This window comes from Halichondria panicea, chromosome 1, assembly GCF_963675165.1.
Source record: "Halichondria panicea chromosome 1, odHalPani1.1, whole genome shotgun sequence".
NCBI classification, from domain to species: domain Eukaryota; kingdom Metazoa; phylum Porifera; class Demospongiae; order Suberitida; family Halichondriidae; genus Halichondria; species Halichondria panicea.
In genome coordinates this window covers 7421337-7440980 of record NC_087377.1, presented here as the reverse complement: position 1 = coordinate 7440980, position 19644 = coordinate 7421337, and the positions used below count along the sequence as shown (strand labels likewise).

General features: G+C 41.7%; 1 protein-coding gene and 4 long non-coding RNA genes across 6 annotated transcripts; 3 read left to right on the top strand and 2 right to left on the bottom strand.

Moving 5' to 3' along the window:
- The first annotated feature begins 886 nt into the window (after positions 1 to 886).
- On the top strand, positions 887 to 5981 carry LOC135338734 (uncharacterized). Its single transcript, XM_064534814.1, has one exon. The coding sequence runs from the start codon at positions 1635 to 1637 to the stop codon at positions 5850 to 5852; it is 4218 nt and encodes a 1405-aa protein (XP_064390884.1). The 5' UTR covers positions 887 to 1634; the 3' UTR covers positions 5853 to 5981.
- Positions 5982 to 9743: 3762 nt separating this feature from the next.
- LOC135340389 (uncharacterized) lies at positions 9744 to 11762 on the top strand. 2 transcript variants are annotated; one of them, XR_010396340.1, is made up of 4 exons: positions 9744 to 9963; positions 10859 to 11105; positions 11171 to 11241; positions 11629 to 11762. It is a non-coding gene; the product is annotated as an uncharacterized LOC135340389 (long non-coding RNA). The 2 variants fall into 2 exon arrangements; XR_010396339.1 differs by lacking the exon at positions 11629 to 11762 and adding an exon at positions 11311 to 11353 and having other exon boundaries at positions 9746 to 9963.
- Positions 11763 to 13583: 1821 nt separating this feature from the next.
- On the top strand, positions 13584 to 13973 carry LOC135340477 (uncharacterized). Its single transcript, XR_010396383.1, has 3 exons — positions 13584 to 13630; positions 13709 to 13839; positions 13907 to 13973. It is a non-coding gene; the product is annotated as an uncharacterized LOC135340477 (long non-coding RNA).
- Positions 13974 to 14580: 607 nt separating this feature from the next.
- LOC135340446 (uncharacterized) lies at positions 14581 to 15181 on the bottom strand. The gene is made up of 4 exons (XR_010396361.1): positions 15070 to 15181; positions 14846 to 14911; positions 14688 to 14785; positions 14581 to 14637 (listed from the first exon to the last, which is right to left on the bottom strand). It is a non-coding gene; the product is annotated as an uncharacterized LOC135340446 (long non-coding RNA).
- Positions 15182 to 18273: 3092 nt separating this feature from the next.
- Positions 18274 to 18752, bottom strand: LOC135340402 (uncharacterized). Its single transcript, XR_010396342.1, has 3 exons — positions 18632 to 18752; positions 18447 to 18578; positions 18274 to 18396 (listed from the first exon to the last, which is right to left on the bottom strand). It is a non-coding gene; the product is annotated as an uncharacterized LOC135340402 (long non-coding RNA).
- Positions 18753 to 19644: the final 892 nt, after the last annotated feature.

Here is a 19644-nt window from a genome sequence, read left to right as displayed (position 1 = left end):
TCCATAAGGTTTCCTATTTCTGGAAACTATAGGTGGACCAACGACCTGAACGACAAGTGAGAAAATAGTTCACGCAGCTTGAATGCATAATTTAATGTGTTCCAGGTTGGTGTGAGCTCATTTCAAAGCTTGGTGTCTCCTTTGGCATCATTAAACTGGAAAACCTGCTCGTTGGTCCATAAGGTTACCTGTTTATGGAAACTGGATGGACCAACGTCTTTGGACGACAAGCAAGAAATAGTTCACGCAGTTTGATTTCATGTACTCATTTCAATGTTTGGTGGCTCCTTTAGCATTGAAAACCTGTTGTTGATCTATTAAAGTTTCCAGTTTCTGGAAATTGGGTAGACCAACAGACAACAGGGGTAAGAAAAGAGTTCATGCAGCTTGCATTTATTGTGTTGGTTTCAACTTTCCAAGTTTGGTGGCTCCATTGGCATCAATTAATTAAACAAGATAACTGCATGGGGCCCCATCGTATAAGTATCATAAAAATTATTCCTGGAAATTCGATGGACCAATTAAAGGGCCAGGACGACAGGTAAGAAAATAATTATGTTTCTCCAGTTGTTGACTACTATTACATACAGTGCATGCTGCCTCAGTGTGGGACCTGACATCCTGTGGTTAGACACCATTCAAAATGTTCAACAGCTCTATCTTTTGAATATGTGTGTGTGGGTGTTGTTGCATAAACTTTGCTATTTGATGTGGTTGATTAAACCTGGCTGCGGTTTGATTATGACATCTAATGAACTCTGATCTTTCTGAATATGCATCAGCTTAATTCTATACTTAGGCTGTATAATGTAATGAAGAGCAGGCTCCCACAGGCAATGAACAAGATGACTTTGAATTCTCGGTGAGCAACAGTGATACTTAGAGAATATTGAACATTGAACGTATTTAGCTAGTGACCAATACCCATTTATTCAGTTGTGTCTAGCATTGATTCATGTGAACATAACAATATCGACTTTGATTAATATCGTGAACAAATAGGATTGATCCTTATTATTTATGCTAGACACAACTCACTAACACAAAGGAAGCTGATAACCCGGACAGAAGGCAACAGAAGGCAACAGAAAATAACTATCTCCAATTAAGGAGCACCACCACCGAAAACCAAGAATGCCAGTAATCGGATGCCCAATAGAGGGGTGCGAGTACAACACACCGGACGTGGACCCAGTAATTGCCGCTGCATTGATCACAGCCCATGCAACCAGCCACCAAGCACCAAGCAGGGCAATACAGGCAGCCGCGGTCGAGAAGGTGAAGAGACCAGGCATAACCTCCTCGGGCACAACAGAAGACTGGCAGTACTTTAAGTCCAGGTGGGACGACTATGTAAAGGCAACCAGACTGACAGGAACCGACCGTGTCATCCAATTACTAGAGTGCTGCGACGATGAGCTTCGAAGAGACCTCACTAGGAACACACGGGGCACCCTTACCGAGATGACTGAAGACGAAGTGTTTGCAGCTATGAAAAGGCTAGCTGTAAGAGAAGAAAACACCATGGTAGCAAGGGTGACCCTGCACAATATGAGACAGGACCGAGATGAACCAGTGCGTGCGTATGGAGCTAGACTTAGAGGACAGGCGAGCGTCTGTAAGTTCACCCAGCAATGTACAGGATGCGACGCCACCGTGGACTACACCGAGGCCATACTGAAGGATGTACTATGCCAAGGCCTAGGGGACACCGAAATACAATTAGACCTACTGGGGGACAAAAATTGGGGGACAAAAATCAAGATATGACGATGGAGCAGGTTCTTAGGTTTGTGGAAGCAAAAGAGGCAGGCAAACGGTCAGCATCTCGCCTACTCCTGCCCCAAGCAACGGACGCACTATCCGGTAGCTCATACAAGAAGCAGAAAAGGCCCCCACCGAAGGAACAAGAGACGTGTACGTATTGCGGAACCAAAGGGCATGGAAGAAGCCCTCCGACGAGGATCAGAAGGACCGAATGCCCGGCATTCGACACCACGTGCAACCATTGCGGCAAGGAACACCACTTTGAGAGAGTATGCAGAGCCAAGAACAGTACCAAGTCGACAAAAGCCACGGAACGGCAGGATGCTATCTCCGACACACTATGCGGCATCACGGCGGTGGACAACACAAGAGCTGTCACGCTAGACCACCATGTGTTCGACCAACCCACAGGAGATTGGATCAGAAAACGTTCCAAACCTCAACCGTATGTCAGACTGCAGATGAGCGTTGAGTCAGAGGACTATCGACAACTCGGATACAAACTCAGCACACCACCCAAGCGATCGTTTGTCAGTGCAATGGCCGACACAGGCTGTCAGAGTTGCTTGGCAGGCCTCCAAGTAGTTAAGAAGCTCGGAATCTCTACCAAAGACCTAATCCCCGTTGACCTCAAGATGCACGCTGCGGACAACCACAACATACAAATCCTAGGTGCCATAATACTGCGGTTCTCTGGAAAAAACAGCAATGGAGAAGAAAAATCAACCAGGCAAATGGTTTACGTCACCGATTGTACCGACAAATTGTTCCTGAGCAGAGAAGGGTGCACGGATCTGGGAATAATCCCCGACAATTTCCCCACAATGGGCAAAGGCGATCCCATCAATACTGTCACCATATCGCACCAAGAAAGATGTGAGACTCACACAAGCGATCCCGTCAGTGTTGCTACCACCACACACCAAGAGGAATGTCGATGCCCCAGAAGGACCAAACCACCACCACCCCCTACCTCCATGCCACACTCAGCCACAGAGACCAACAGAGAGTTGCTCACACAATACCTCCTGGACTATTACAGATCCAGCACATTCAACGTCTGTGAGCACCAAACCCTGCCCATGATGGATGGACCACCCATGAGACTACTAATCGACACCCAGGCAACCCCCACGGCTCATCACTCACCTATCCCTGTGCCCCTCCATTGGCAAGACGAGGTCAAAGCCGATTTAGATCGAGATGTGAGGCTAGGAGTCCTCGAACCGGTACCCATTGGAGAACCAGTCACATGGTGCCACCGCATGGTCATCTGCGCTAAGAAAAATGGCAAGCCAAGACGAACCATCGACTTTCAACCCCTCAATGTCCACGCAACCAGAGAAACCCACCATACCCAATCACCTTACCACCAAGCAAGATCTATCCCCCAGGGGAAGAAAAAATCGGTATTTGATGCATGGAATGGATATCACAGCGTACCACTCCACCCAGAAGATCGACACTATACAACCTTCATAACACCTTGGGGTCGCTACCGATACAGAACAGCCCCGCAAGGCTACATCTCATCGGGAGATGGCTACACCAGGAGATATGACGAAATCGCCTCGTCTATACCCAATCACACAAAGTGTGTGGATGACGCCCTCCTGTGGTCTGATACCATTGAAGAGAGCTTCTTTCAAGCGTGCAACTGGTTAGACCTTTGTGGCAGAAACGGCATCACCCTCAACCCCGAGAAATTTAGGTTTGCCCAAGACGAGGTTGAATTCGCTGGTTTCGAAATCACGACAGACACAGTGCGACCATGCAAGAAGTATATCAGGGCTATCTCCGACTTTCCAACTCCACAGAACCTCACAGATGTAAGATCTTGGTTTGGTCTGATCAACCAGGTATCATACGCCTTTAGCACGACTGACACAATGCTGCCCTTCCGAGAACTACTCAAGCCTAGCAACAAATTCCACTGGGACGAAGATCTGCAACAAGCTTTCGACAAGTCAAAGTTGACCATAATCGAAGAAATCCACAATGGAGTCAAGATCTTCGACAAAACGAAACCCACATGCTTGGCAACCGATTGGTCAAAAAACGGCATAGGTTACTGGCTGTTTCAAAAACACTGCTCCTGCCCATCTACTGACCTATTTTGCTGTAAACAAGGATGGAAGATTACTCTAGTTGGGAGCAGATTCACCCACGCTGCCGAATCCCGGTATGCCCCCATTGAAGGCGAAGCACTCGCAGTGGCAGATGCCCTAGACAAGGCGCGACACTTTGTCCTTGGGTGCAAAAACCTAACTATCGCAGTGGACCATAAACCTCTCCTGAAGATCTTCGGTGACCGATCCATGGATAACATCTCCAACACTAGACTGCGCAACCTCAAGGAAAAAACTCTCCGATACCACTTCAAAATGATACACATCCCCGGTATCAAGCACAGAGCCCCTGATACCCTCTCGAGATACCCCACAGGTGATCCACATCCACCTAAAATGGGCCTCCAAGACGATATCCAGAGCATCAAAGATAGCAGTGGTATCGCCCATACACCTCCTTTATACATTCCTACCCAACTAATCGCTGGCATCAATACCGAGGACCAACTACACTCACATCTGATGGAAAACGGACTACAGGAGACCCTCCTCTCTACACTCCACTCCACACATACTGTGAATTGGGAGCAAGTTCAGACGGCTACATCATCTGATGACAACATGCTCCTCCTGCTGTCCACCATCGAAGACGGTATCCCCGCACTCAAAAGCGACCTACCACAATCCATCAGAGAATATCACCAACACAGAAACCACCTCTACAGCAGCGACGGCGTTGTGATATACAAGAACAGGATCGTTATACCACCCTCTTTGAGACCTGCATGCCTATCTGCTCTCCACGCTGCCCACCAAGGCACAGCAAGTATGATCTCAAAAGCGGAATCATCCATCTTTTGGCCTGGCATCACACAGGACATCCAAGCCACTCGCACCAATTGCTCGCCCTGCAACAGAATGGCTCCATCACAGTCGGCACTTCCCCCCACACCACCAACCCTCGCGGAATACCCCTTCCAATGTATCTGTGCAGACTACTGTCACTACAAAGGTTGCAATTATCTTGTCATAGTGGATAGATACTCCAACTGGCCCATAGTCGAAAGAGCTAAAGATGGAGCCCTAGGATTGATCGACGTCCTGCGACAAACGTTCGCAACTTACGGTATCCCCGATGAATTGTCATCAGATGGCGGCCCAGAATTTACAGCTCACACCACCAGGCAATTCATGCAAACTTGGGGAGTGCAACATCGCCTCAGCTCTGTGGCATTCCCCCATAGCAACTGCAGAGCAGAAGTTGGCGTAAAGACTGTCAAGAGACTCATTACCGGCAACGTTGGACGCAACGGATCACTCAACATTGATGCTTTCCAGAAAGCTATCCTCCAGTACAGAAACACACCTGACCCAAGTACCAAACTCTCTCCAGCTATGTGCGTCTTTGGAAGACCCATCAGAGATCTCATTCAGATCCTACCCGGCCAATACCGCCCACACAACACTTGGAGAGACTCCCTCAACTTAAGAGAAAAGGCACTAAGACACCGCCACATCATTCAACATGAGAAGTGGAGTGAACACACTAAATCCCTCACACCTCTACATGTAGGGGATCGAGTACGGCTCCAAAACCAAACTGGCCATCATCCCAACAAATGGGATTGCACTGGCATAGTTATTGAAGTTCGTCAGTACCACCAGTACCTCATCCGCGTTGATGGATCCGGCAGACCAACCCTAAGGAACAGAAAATTTCTACGGAAATACACCCCAGTATCCCCACCAAGGGAGCGGAGATCAATCTTTGATGACATGGCTCTCCTCCCACCCTCTGATGTCACTCCCACCCTACCCACCGCCCCACCTCCCACTCAACCACCCTCACCAGGCACCCCTGCCCCGGACCCTGTGGCCAATCCTACTGACTGCCCTCCATCCCCTCCACCTCCACCTCCACCCCACCCTATGTCTCCATCCCCACCCCACCCTATGTCTCCCCCGCCCCTACGCCGATCCACAAGGACAAGAAAACCCCCCGACCGGCTCTACTAAAAAGTCTTTCATCCTTCGGTTGAAGACTTGGAAGGGAGATAGAGAATATTGAACATTGAACGTATTTAGCTAGTGACCAATACCCATTTATTCAGTTGTGTCTAGCATTGATTCATGTGAACATAACAATATCGACTTTGATTAATATCGTGAACAAATAGGATTGATCCTTATTATTTAATACTGAGCCTCAGTCCTAGATCTATATATATAAAAATAGTGATACCATGCACAAGTGAATTATGCACCGATCCATGTCAGTCCCCACTGCCCCCCCTCCCCCTGTAGGACATAGTGGGGTTTTGGTTACCCTGAGGTGCGGGATATAGGGTGAGAATTTGAGTTCCTTAGTATACAAACTTACAACAGCAATATATCCATGGAGAGAAGTGTATAGCACATGCACGCGTGTATAGTCAAATCCCGAGGTTATTAAGTGGGGGTATATGGGAGGGAAAGAGGCGATTTGATTTCACCCAGGCTCCCAGGATATTGATGCAAATCAAATCCCCACTAAACCCCGACATACATACACGGGGCGTAGTGGGGCTGAAATTGATACTTCTCCTATCTATATTATTATATTGCTATTTTTGGGCGAACAATAAATATAATTATCCCGGACCTCTATAACATCCATCAATCATATCGTCATCAATTATAGAAGGCCTATGATCCTGAATCGGTTTTTTTAATCTAGCAACATTGACCATGACGATATTTGCCATGCATGAGTATAATTATTATAATTATTATATAATAATAATTATATATACCCATGTATATATGTTATAGTTAAACAATGGCCTCGAGTGGTATATTTGATTTACACGCGAGAGTAATCTGATAAACCACGAGGCGCAGCCGAGTTGGTTTATCCATAGATGATACAGTACTGACGTGGATGTGAAACGGCCTAGTATCCGGAGGGGTCCACGGGAATTGTCTGAAGCTATCATCGTAACGAGCAGATTATGTTAGAAACCCTGTAACTGTCATGTTTATATAGCAACCAGAGCGTAGTAAACAGTGTTCCTTGTCTGAAAACTGGTGAAAATGACCGGCACACATTGATACTTGCAGTGGGCTTGTAGGTAAGACTAGTTTCTCTAAGCTCATGGGAGAATATCATATTTTAGCATAAATTTTCCTGTAAAAATACTTTGTGTGAGATTTTTGGCTTGGACAGTAAATATTCAGGTTACCATTCAGTAGTAATACTTTAAGTACACTGTAAACTACGAGGAGAATCTATGTTTGACAACTGTTATGAAAGTTTAAGTGCTATAGAAAGGGCTAAAGCATGAGTTAGTTGCACTTTTTGCGTGAGATTATTTCTAAACCTGTTGAGCCTACTTTTTGCATATTTAGCTGATGAAAACCTTCGTGTATTGATGCAGCAGGAGAATCTATTAACTAAGCATACAGTAAAGTTATTGGAAAAATACAGCCTCAAGAAAAATATGTTAAATCCTGTTAAATCCATGTACATGTTAAACAAAAATTAATCCTACGTTCTTATTACAACTAACTACTATTATGATTTCTATCAATAAGTTCACACGTACATGTACATGTCATTAACTTTCCAAATTGCAGTGTTGTCTTTCGCTGAGCTAAGATATCAATTGCCAAATGTTAGCTAATTATACTATCAAGTGAAATTTATCCCAGAACCTACTCGAGTGCTACTTCTCTAGGCAACACCATCGGTGAAGACAGCATTAAACGTCCAATCTCTTTTCAAGTGCCGTGTATCTACACTTGTATAGGAATTTCGAACCGGCAAGTTGGAATGTGTCTCTCTCACAGCCACTTCGTAAACGATCAAGAAACAGTTTATCGTGTACTATAATAATATTAATACTCTCAGACTATTATTTTATATAAAATTCTATTAGCATGTACACGTACAGATCATCAACAATTTTCACCCGTTTGCTTATCTCATGCTAGTGTTATGAGTCAGCCACACTTCTTTTGATCTACATGCATGCTACCAACATTGAGTGATTTGCTTTTGGATATAATTACATGGGTACAGGGGTAGATCTACTATAAAATAATAATTATAGACTTAATTTAATAGTTAAATATCATCTTGCACTGGACTGTACTTCCTCTACTCATTCTACCTCCTCACAGTCACTACTACTGTCTTCGCTTAATACACTTGCAGCATCAATATCCTCTCTGTTAATACATAGATTCTCTTTTGTCTGTCTCTGGCCAGTTCTGCCAACTCACTTACACAGCTGCTTGGTATAACCTCGATCATTCCCTCGGCGTTTATTTGGAACAAATTGCCTAATTTATGAAAACTAGTAAATTACCTCGGATATGCCCGTTACTATGATAGCTTCAAGCAGAATACCGGAATCCTGAAACGTTTCATATCCACGTCAGTACTGTATCATCTATGGTTTATCTGATTACTCGAGCGTGTAAAGCAAATATACCACGAGAGGCCATAGTTTAACTGGCTTGTACTATGTTTAGAACTGTACTACTATGTTTAGAAGCAAGCAATTGTGAAGGCTGTGTTTCTGCATCTTTATAGAAGGCACTTCAAGAAAGTACACTGGTGCTACTTGTCTACAAAGAGTGCAAATGTACCCCAAAATATCATTCCACAAGCCTACTGTACTGGCCCAGTGCAGTGCAGTCTCTTTAGTCTGAGAAACACTTGGCAGTCTGGACCCTTCTTACTGCTCCTGGTCCCATGCAGCAATGTAATAAGCAGGTTGTGACAACCAATGTTGAAAGTTGAAAAAAAGCAACACAAACAAACCAGTATCGTTCGATTCACGATCACGGAGTTCTTTCAAATTTGCCTCCTTTTTGGAACTATTCATCGCTCGAACTTGGCTCTTTTTATGTTGACTAAAATCATTAGTAGTCTGTTTTGTATTGAATTCTCTCTAACTCTAATATTGCTAATATTGATTGAATTGAGTAGTGTGTCATTGTTTTAATTGAAACAGTGTGTCAATTTTGTTGCAAAGGTGGGATACTGTATTCAGTTCTAGCTGTACATGTAGTTTGACCACAGCCATGGTATATGGCAGTTATACACTAGGGTATAGCTGCCATATACCATGGCTGTGGTCAGACAGGTTGTATAAGTAGTATAAACTACAACTGAAGCCTTTGATCTTTGGTGCAACCATAGTACAATTATATATATATTGTATCCAATGACATGTATATGAGTAATCAGTATAATTGGTTGGGTACCACTGCATGGGTGATTCCTATTCATTCATGCAACATCTGCAACACTGATGTAGTGAGTCGCTATAATAATGTATAGCTATCATTGTGCATGTGCTATGTACAAATGCACTCGTGGCAATAAAACACGTCATCAATTATAGAAGGCCTATGATCTAGTTATAAGCCACTCATGGAAACGGATTCGAGAGGCTAACGAAGATAAATATTCATTTTGCTCAAACAAGTTAAAGAAGAAGAGGAAACACTACCCTATAGTAAGAGAATTAAAGCATAATCATGTATAAATCTATATGGGTATGAATGCGGGGTATTCGATATTGATGTACATGCAAGCCTGATTGCTATTGCGAAATGCATGCGCATGCTCTTTCTTTGCGTTTATTTCGATTGCGAATTATGCATTCGCAGTTTGCAGTAGAAAGAACTATCCTCCAATATACGGTACCATCCACAACCTATTGCTAAGTGATCACGAAGAAGTGAATTAATCCCAAGTGTGTATTATATCGTTCAATTTGTAGGTCAGATCAAGAAAATGCACCGAGTTGTTCAGGGAAAGGGAATCGTGTCAACTCAATTCAGGAGTGACCATGCAAGAGGGCCATAATGAGCCTTTTGATGGATAATTATGACAATATAAGTCAAGCCGGATACAAAGTACAGGTAATTGTACAAACTCAAACATTAGATCTCTACAATCATGCCATTGCAGGATAATGTTTCAAAGTCAGAAACAGAGCCGTCTGGAATTCCAGTGCCATTGCTGTCTGCATATCTCATCAGTGTACATGAACAGTGTGCTTTCAACTCATTGGACAACTCTCTCCAGTCGTTTGTTATACAGGGAATCAATAGAATCGATTCCTCTTTGAATGTAAGTATATTATCTTTTTCGTGCGTATAATCAGAGATACAAAAGAAAGGGGATTGGAAACGAAATTTTTACGAAATTTTTGTGTGAAGCATTCCGCGTTATAGGGCGTGGCTAAAACTACAAAGGACTATATTTATAGTCAGCATGCTCATTACCTGTCTTGACTGCTCTACAATGTGCTGTACATAGAAACAGTGAAATTGATCATTTTTAATGTTGATTTTTCTAAAAAGTAAAGAGAATTTAGCTCTAAAAAGTCGACTAAGCAACGCAGCCACTATTACTAGACAAATAAATGCTATGCAAGAAGAAATAGCCTTTACTATGAAGTCGTAGGAGGGACAGGCCCGTGGTGTGTCTAAAAGTATACTAAAGCAGTTTAAAGGACTATACTGCAAACGTTTATGAGCAGTACAGTTTATTTATAGCATGAAGCCATTCTATGTAGCACTTAGATACATAATAACCAAGTCAAGCAATGTCCTTTGCTGTTTTGACTTCACAGGAGGGACAGAGAAAAGTTGACATAGAGTAATTCAAGCTAAACTCAAAAAAATTGGAAACAGAGTAAAGACAACGGACTTAGAGCTTGTCAGTGGTATAAGCTTACTTCTCTCAAGTATCTCCCAGGCCCTGAGTGATCTCTAGTGGATAGGAGAGCTAGAAACCAGAGATACAAAACCGTAGCGCAGTCCTCCATGTAATTATTTGCGAGCGCAATAATTACACGGAGTGCTTCACCGGATGTCAGTCCCTTTACATAGGGCGTGGGCGATCGTTTCCAATCCCCTTTCTTTTGTATCTCTGGTATAATTGCATGCATATAATATAATTATAGAGAGATGAAGTATAATTATATTCATGTAGTTGGTCTGTTGATCTATTAACTTCACAGAGCATGGAGTTTCTTTTCGTCTCACGCTGTGGGTTGCACTTCAGTGATGGTATACAGTGGGTATACTGGTGCAGTTGTGATAGTGCACGTGGCCACTTACTAAATAGCTGCTCCACTTCGGTTGATTCCACATATGATGCATTCACAAGCATTGTTGGCTCTGAATGTATCCACATCGAAGCAACTAGACTGATTATCCAAGAGACTGACAATATTCACAACATTACATCAGCTCAAGAATTATCAGGTACATGTCTTCTAAAAAAGTGCATGCACAGCTAATATTTATGAATTATCCTCATACCCATTCAGATCATTCGTATACTTTGAATATTGAACCTCACAAGGAGGACACCTCCTACAGTATAAATGTTGGCACAGAGGTAAGTTGGACACTATTGTGCATGCATGTACGTCTCCAATCACAACTATATAATTATAATGATTTACAGGTTGTATGCTCTATTGGGCAGGCGGTATGTACAAGAGCTGATATACAAGTTCGTATTGATGATAAACAATTAAGGGGTCTGTACTGTTGTACATGCAAATACAATAAACAACACTGTTCACATGTGGACATTGTCGAGAAAGCATTGAATAGCCCGGATGAGGATAAACATGACTGCCTCAATAAAATTGCAAAAGATATGTCTATAGTGTGCAGCAGAATAGACAAGTGCACGTGCATCAGTATCGGTCCCTTTCATCAAGCAGTATACCGTTCAATTTATCAAGTGAATTGTCTCAACAACTGGCATGTACTGTAGCTGATCGCTTCAACATTGTAAACAACACTTCTATTTTGGGCTCAGTCGACACATATTGTAAAGTGTGCAGTACGCTTACACGAGATGAAGAAGACAAGCAGGAATCTGTACGGAGCAAAATTATACTGTTCAATACAGTTTTCAATGCAAATGGTAGGTAGCTTTAGAAGTATAAATCCATAACAATTATTATATTGACCAAACAGTGCATGTTAGGTATTGCTCAGGATGTAAGAAACGTAAAGAAGTTGATGGCCAACTAGTAGGATTATTGAATATGGGCAAGTTCCTGGTATCCTATGAAGTTAAATTCTGCGAGGTTTTATGCATCAATTCCTTTTGGGAAGGTTGCATGTGTGTGCACTTTGACTATTAACGATACATTTCCTCTTCAGAACAACTATATATACCCAGTATTGTGTGTTGGTTAAAAACCATGAAGATGCAGGATTCGGCGATCAGTTTAATAAGTATATGTTTACATATACAATCACTATCGGTTGTCGTGGTATGCCTTTCTTGACCCGTTAGACATTGATTATCAAGTAGGATTTCAGTGCACTGCGTGTGGAGATTGTCCACCCATTGTTGTCATGGATGCTACTAGTTTAGCATTCAGAAAAGACCTTATGCCCTGGAAGTCCCAACTCAACGGTTCTGGAGTTCATAAAACCTCATCCCCTATATCAGCTGCATGTACTGGAAGATAAGTGCAAATTTTCCCATGTGATCAAACACTGCATGTATAATGATTATATATAATTATAATGATAGTCCTCCCTGAGCTAAAACAAACCTTGCCAAGCATGCATGCACAGATTTATTCAAAACTTGAATCCATTTGTAGAAGGTGCCTCTCATCATAGTAATCATATATACAGTGTGGCGAAAGCTGTTTTACTTATTCAGCAATTATTGTTGTGATAAGTTTAGGATCATGCAGACAGCTGAAAAGTTACAGAACTGTATTTATTTTCTTTCAACACTAGTTTCCATGATCGGATATACATAAACAACAAGACAACACGCACGCAGCTGAAGATGTTTACTACAAATAAGTGTATAAGCCAGCATGAATTCACTTCTCTTCTAGAATTACTACATTTGCACGCACCAAGTTTGGTCAAACTTATCACCACAATAGCTAAAGAAGTCAACGAGGCTGATACAGCTGTCTCCTGTTGCAAGCACTGGATTAATTTACTGCAAGCTCTCAGTTCAGCATCACCTGCATGTGTGTGCTTTGGTACCACCTACAGAAGAAGTGCACAAAATGCTAAAGGAAATGGAGTCTTCTGGCTCCTTGAAGTCAAATGCAAAAAAGATGGCCTTTCTACAAAAGGAAGCTCCAGTACTGTACACTTTAATTGAATGTCTTCCTTCTTACCCCACTGAAGCATTTCAGCCTATACTAAAAAGGCTTGTGGAATTATCATTAGCCCCATTTACGCAAGACTTCACAGAGTCTAGTACTGGTGACCATGCACACTGACATTAATGTGATATCGTACTTTCCAAAGCTTCCTTCACTAAGAAAACAAAAGATTTATAAGGCTGACAGTTCTAAATCCTCTGTATGTACAAAAAAAAAGCTCAAGACATCCATCACTGCTACAGGGGATATTTACTCTGTATATTGTCAGCATGGTAATGCTGCATGCATGATAATTATAATTATTACGCCTCATACTGTATTACTAGAATATTTTGCGGGTGAAAAACCTTTGCGAATGAGCCAAATCAGCAGAAAATTTGACCCTTTGCTATCTAACTATTGTGTTCTGGCAAGTATTTACTAGTAATAATTTAGGTTTTGCGGATTTTATTGATCAACCCTCACAAAATTTGCAAATGTTTGATGCTCGCAAAACATTCTAGTAATAATTATGGTACACTAATTTGCATCAATATTGTATAGGAATTTGCTATGGATTCTAACTGATGGAAGTTCAGGAATCCCCCAACATTCCTTTCACTATCTTATATGAACGATTCTCATCAGGTATAAATGCTATATCGGGACGAACTCTTCCGGCATGCAATTGCATAATAATATAATTATATGCCCTTGTATCTGCAGCACCTGAAGTCATCATAATTATACGACAATAGTTGCAACCTGCATGCACCAATACTGCTTGAATAGAGAGCCCTCCTTTTTCAGGCACAGTCGGTTTCTAGTAGATCATTTCCATTGGCCAAATCATTCAGGTATATAATAATTGTATGTTAAGTATATTATATGATTTTAATTACCATGCACTTATATATCATACAGGATGCAGTGGTGCTTACAAAATGAGCACCTATATAGACAATATGATGCCTTGAACAGCCAGATGGTAGAACAATTCATGCTTGAAGAGAATCAAATCGTCACTGAATAAAAGAAATTTCCTCACACATTGTGGATTTTATCTATGGTATATCACAATCAGAAAAACTATAAGTATAATATTGTATAATTTTATTGTACTCACATGCATGATGGTCTTGTCATGCACTTTTTGTTTTTACAACCATATAAAATTTAAAATTGTGGCGTCACTTGTTCTGACTTATCATGCATGCGTTACAATAAGGGGTGACTGAAGAAATTACACACAACACAATCATATAATTATATGCATGGGGGAATAACAGATGAGAAACTATATGAGGGAAACTAGTAACTATATTATTGCACATAATTAGTAAATAAACATTCTGAGCTATACTATACAAGCTATACAATTAATGTTAGCAGTTAAGGCTTCGATTTTGCTGTCTTCTTAACAGATACACTGGCATCATCATCAGTCTATTGCATAGTAGACAATGTCGGTATAGTTTATATACCAGCATGCAGTGAAGCATGCTCATATACACATTATATACAAGTACATAGCAATCAACGTTTGTGAATGCATGAACACAATCATGAGTGTGTGTCAGTGTGCATGGTGTACTCACCTGCAGATCTGTATTAGCAACCCTTTACTCCTTCTGACTCTGTGAGATGTCTTTTGGCTGCAGTATATAGGTACACATGAGGGAGTAGCCAAAATCATTTTTTTTACCTTTGTTGAGTGGAGTAGCATGATAACAGGATCAATCCACGTAATTCAGCAGTGTTTACAGACTTTTGCAGGTGCTTTGATGCAGGTAGCCCAGAAAACTGATCAATTGTGTTAGTGTAAATACTCATGAATGCTTTTACGTATATACCATCACGTACCTTGACCATTGTCATAATATTGTGTATCACATGAATGCCACATTCAACTCCATCCTGAGCGGCCACCTAATACAATAAATATTCGTGAAATAAAACCCATCACGAAACAAGGAGTGCGTGGAGTATCTAAGAAGACTAAAAAAATTGCATTTGGGGCAACTAAGCAAGTCAATAATTTAACTTTTATGATTACCCCATGCATGTGCACTCTATAAATTATATACCTTCACACACTGTATATCCATCTTTGCAGGTGATCGAATGCACATGCTTAAGAATTGAACAATGTCTTGTGTTGCCTGCTCAGTAAAAAGTGACAGAATTGGCGACTGGAAGCGGAGTTCTTCCGGAAACCACCTCAGCCTGTCTAAGTCACAATAAAATCCCTTTTTCTTACCTGCATGAAGATAATGTAACACTTATTATAAGTGTATCATAACTTGCATGCTTACGAAACGGGTTGAGAACTCTATTGGAAAGCTTTCCAAGCACATTGTACTTCAAGGTTGAGAAATCTGTTGTTGAGATGGGAATGGTTGGTACTGTATAGGTGGATAGTTTTGCCTTCCAGCTGGTTGTTCTGATTCTATATGGCATGTTGTATGTGAGTGAGTGCGCGTGTGTGTATTTGTATGTCTACAGCATCATAAACTAACTGGACGATGTTGACTGTGCTGCAGCTCTAAGAAATTCATCTCTTACAGCTTCATTCTCAACGAACGATTTCATATGCATGTTCAGACCCTGCATGTCGATATAATTATAGGTATATATACGATGAATCAAGTGTGTTGTGGTTTGTAGTAGACCTACCTCTCCAAACAATTTGAGAGGGCCGGCCCCTCTCCCTCTTGTAATAGAGAATGGCAAAGTTGGGTACAATCACTTGGTATTTCTTTCCATTTAGCCATTTATCGGCCTATAATTATATATCCGAATATATATATAATAAAACAACATTGAAGTACGTTATACATATTAATCATTATATATAGGCTAAGCCACAGAAATGGACCAACTCAGATAAGCGAGGAAATACACATCATCAGTATTCCTATAGTTAAATCCATGCAGGAACAAGAATCTCTTGATGAGACCTGTCTGATATAGTAGCTACAATAATTATTATGTCTGGCAAATCCAATTAAAATGCATATTAAACAACATTAATCAAACATACCCGTGAGCACAATGACTTCCACTGCTTACAGTTCCGGGATCGAGCCCTAGCAAAAGCAGATGTTGCGAAGGTTTGCTGTATATACACAGCAAGTGAATACTAAGCCATTATACATTTACACCTCTATACTTTATAATTACGTGCACGCAACCTTACATCTTCTTCACAAGACTTTTGTTTTTTTGGTTCCTGCATGGGTAAACAAACGTGCATGCCATGCATGTGTGCATATATATAGCTCATCATATCAATAACTTGCTGGATGCTGTGAATTGGATTCATCAACAACGTCACGCTTGGTAGATCTCGGGTTCAAACCAACTTGGAATTCCTTACCCTTGATTATATATAGCGGATATAGGAGAAAGGTCTATCATGCAGCGAACCATATATATCTACTACTGTACACAGAAGAGCAATTCAGAACTATAGTTTAGTCTAATTAGTTAGGCTGCATAATGCTCACCGAGGCTACTTCGAACTCATTTTATTCGCTGCCTGTGGCAGCAGCCTGCTCCTCATTAGAATCACCCATTTATAGAAGATAGTCAAACAACAAAGAACTCAACTGAGAGACTTTTTCTTACTGAAGCATGCATAACTCAATGATTAGTCAGGTTTAAAATTAACCACATCAAATAGCAATGCTTATACAATATTATCACCACACATGTTTTGGGTATAACCACATTTGACAAAAATACACTAGTGAGTAGACAAGCTGAGCTCTTAGCTTAAATGTCATTCAGGGGCGTAGGGAGGGGGAGGGCTTTGGGGGCTGGAGCCCCCCCTTTCTCTGCAAAAACTGCACTAAGAGCCCCACCTTCTCTGATGAGTCTTCAGCCTGGGAATTAGGTATAGATTAGTGGCAGACAAACAGCATGTCCAAGAGCTAGCTATACTATACTAGTAACTTTGATTCTTTAGTGCAACTAAGCTAGCTAGCTACGGCTAGCTAGCTAGCTTTAGCAATACCGTATAGCGCGAAATTTTCGAGGCACTTATATTTCGTGGATTAGCCTCTAAAAGCCATTTCGTTGCACAATGTTCGCGGAATGACTGCTTACCGGAAGCCACGCCTTTAAATATTTGCATGATAGCAGGTAATTCTTATTAATGAACACTTTTCGTGGACTTAATTTTCGTGTAGAATTCCAACCCACGAAATCCGCGAAAATTAAGCCCCTCGAAAATTTCGCGCTATACGGTATTATTAATTGAAGCAAGGTGTGGCTATTTCTTGCACATGCGCAATGAGTCATTAATTAGGGGGTGTGGCTTCCGGTAACCGGAATTTTCGGCGCTCCGCGCCAAGTACTTTCTGGCACGAACAGCTCAGCCCCCCCTTCCTCAAATTCCTGCCTACGCCCCTGTCATTGTAGATTTCAGCATACAGAGTCGCAGTGAGGCTTTCATTCAGTCTGATGTATAATAGAGTCTGATGCAGCTGTATGATGAGTTTTTATGACAGTAGTCTGACAAATTGTGTAAACAAATAATTATAGACTTGAATTAGTAAAAATATCAAGAAATATCATTGTGATCATCACAGCTGTAAAAGTGTACATACCAGACTGTCGTGTGTTACTTATTACCTTACCTATTGTATAGGCTGTTGTCTATCCAATTTCCGGCTGGATATGATATTCTGATAGACCATGCAGGGAACAGGTTTTCGAGTTTCCAATAAAAGAATGAATGCAAGCTAAGCTGCATGAACTATTTTCTTACCTGTCAGTGTTGTCCAGGCCGTTGGTCCACCCAGTTTCCAAAAACAGAAAAGGTTATGGGCCAACGACTACGTCCAGGTTTTTTAGTGTAACTGCATGATGCCAACGGAGAGCCACCAAGCTCTGACACCAACTATGCAGGAACACATTAAAAGAATGCTCAAGCTGCGTGAACTATTTTCTTACTTGTCGTCCAGGCCGTTGGTCCACCTAGTTTCCAAAAACAGGAAACCTTATGGACCAACGAGCAGGTTTTCCTTTAATTGATGCAAACAAGAGACACTAAGCTTTGAAATGAGCTGACACACCAACCTGGAACACATTGCATTCAAGCTGCGTAAACTATTTCTTACTTGTCGTCCAGGCCGTTGGTCCACCTAGTTTCCAGAAGCAGGAAATCTTATGGACCAACGAGCAGGTTTTCTAGTTTAAAGATGCCAACGGAGACATCATGCAAGCTTTGAAGTTCACACCAACCTGGAACACATTAAAAGAAAGTGCGTGAACTATTTTCTTACTTGTCGTTCAGGCCATTAATTGTCCACTCAGTTTCCAGAAACAGGAAACCTTATGGACAAACGAGCAGGTTTTCCAGTTTAATGATGCCAACGGAGACACCATGCAAGCTTGCTCACACCAACCTGGAACACATTAAAAGAATGCATTCAACTGCGTGAACTATTTTTTTTACTTGTCGTCCAGGCCGTTGGTCCATCCAGTTTCCAGAAACAGGAAACCTCATAGACCAACAAGCAGGATTTCCAGTTTATAATGATGCCAACGGAGACACCAAGCTTTGAAATGAGCTCATAATCACACCAAACTGGAGAACACATTAAAAAGAACACATTCGAAGTGTGCTAACTATTTTTTTACTTGTCGTCCAGGCCGTTGGTCCATCCAGTTTCCAGAAACAGGAAACCTCATAGACCAACAAGCAGGATTTCCAGTTTATAATGATACCAACGGAGACACCAAGCTTTGAAATGAGCTCATATAATCACACCAAACTGGAGAACACATTACATTAAAAGTGCGCGAACTATTTTTTTACTTGTCGTCCAGGCCGTTGGTCTATCCAGTTTCCAGAAACAGGAAACCTCATAGACCAACAAGCAGGATTTCCAGTTTATAATGATGCCAACGGAGACACCAAGCTTTGAAATGAGCTCATAATCACACCAACCTGGGGAACACAGAATGTATTCAAAGTGCGTGAACTATTTTTTTACTTGTCGTCCAGGCCGTTGGTCCACCTAGTTTCCAGAAACGGCCTCCTGTATGGACCAACGAGCAGGTTTTCCTGATGCCAACGAAGACACCAAGCTTTTAAATGAGCTCGGATACGGCTATAAAAAAGAATGCGTGCAAAGTAAGTAAACTATTTTCTTGCTTGTTATCCAGCCCGTTGGTCCACCCACTGAAATAGGATTTTTAATGGACCAACGAATGCATTTTCAGGTTTACTTGATACCAACGGAGCCATATCGAGAATGTTTAAATGCTTGTACTTTGTGTAGGGAGTGAAAGGACACCAAGGAGACCTGGACCAGCTGTTCCTCTTAAATTGTTGCTTCAATTATAGATATATAGAAATCGACAGACATGTTTCGAGAGACTACTCCGTTACTTCTTCTACTATCTATGCTTCAATCAACAGTAGATCTACATGCTGCAGGGATACTTGAGCGTCTAGCTCTAGCTCTGTACTGTGTAATGCATGGGGCTTGTGTGAGCCCCACCCACCCTGCAGGCTCTCAGCCTCCTCATGACGTAATCTACCGTTGGTCCATTTATCCAGAGATACAAAAGAAAGGGGATTGGAAACGATCGCCCACGCCCTATGTAAAAGGACTGACATCCGGTGAAGCACTCCGTGTAATTATTGC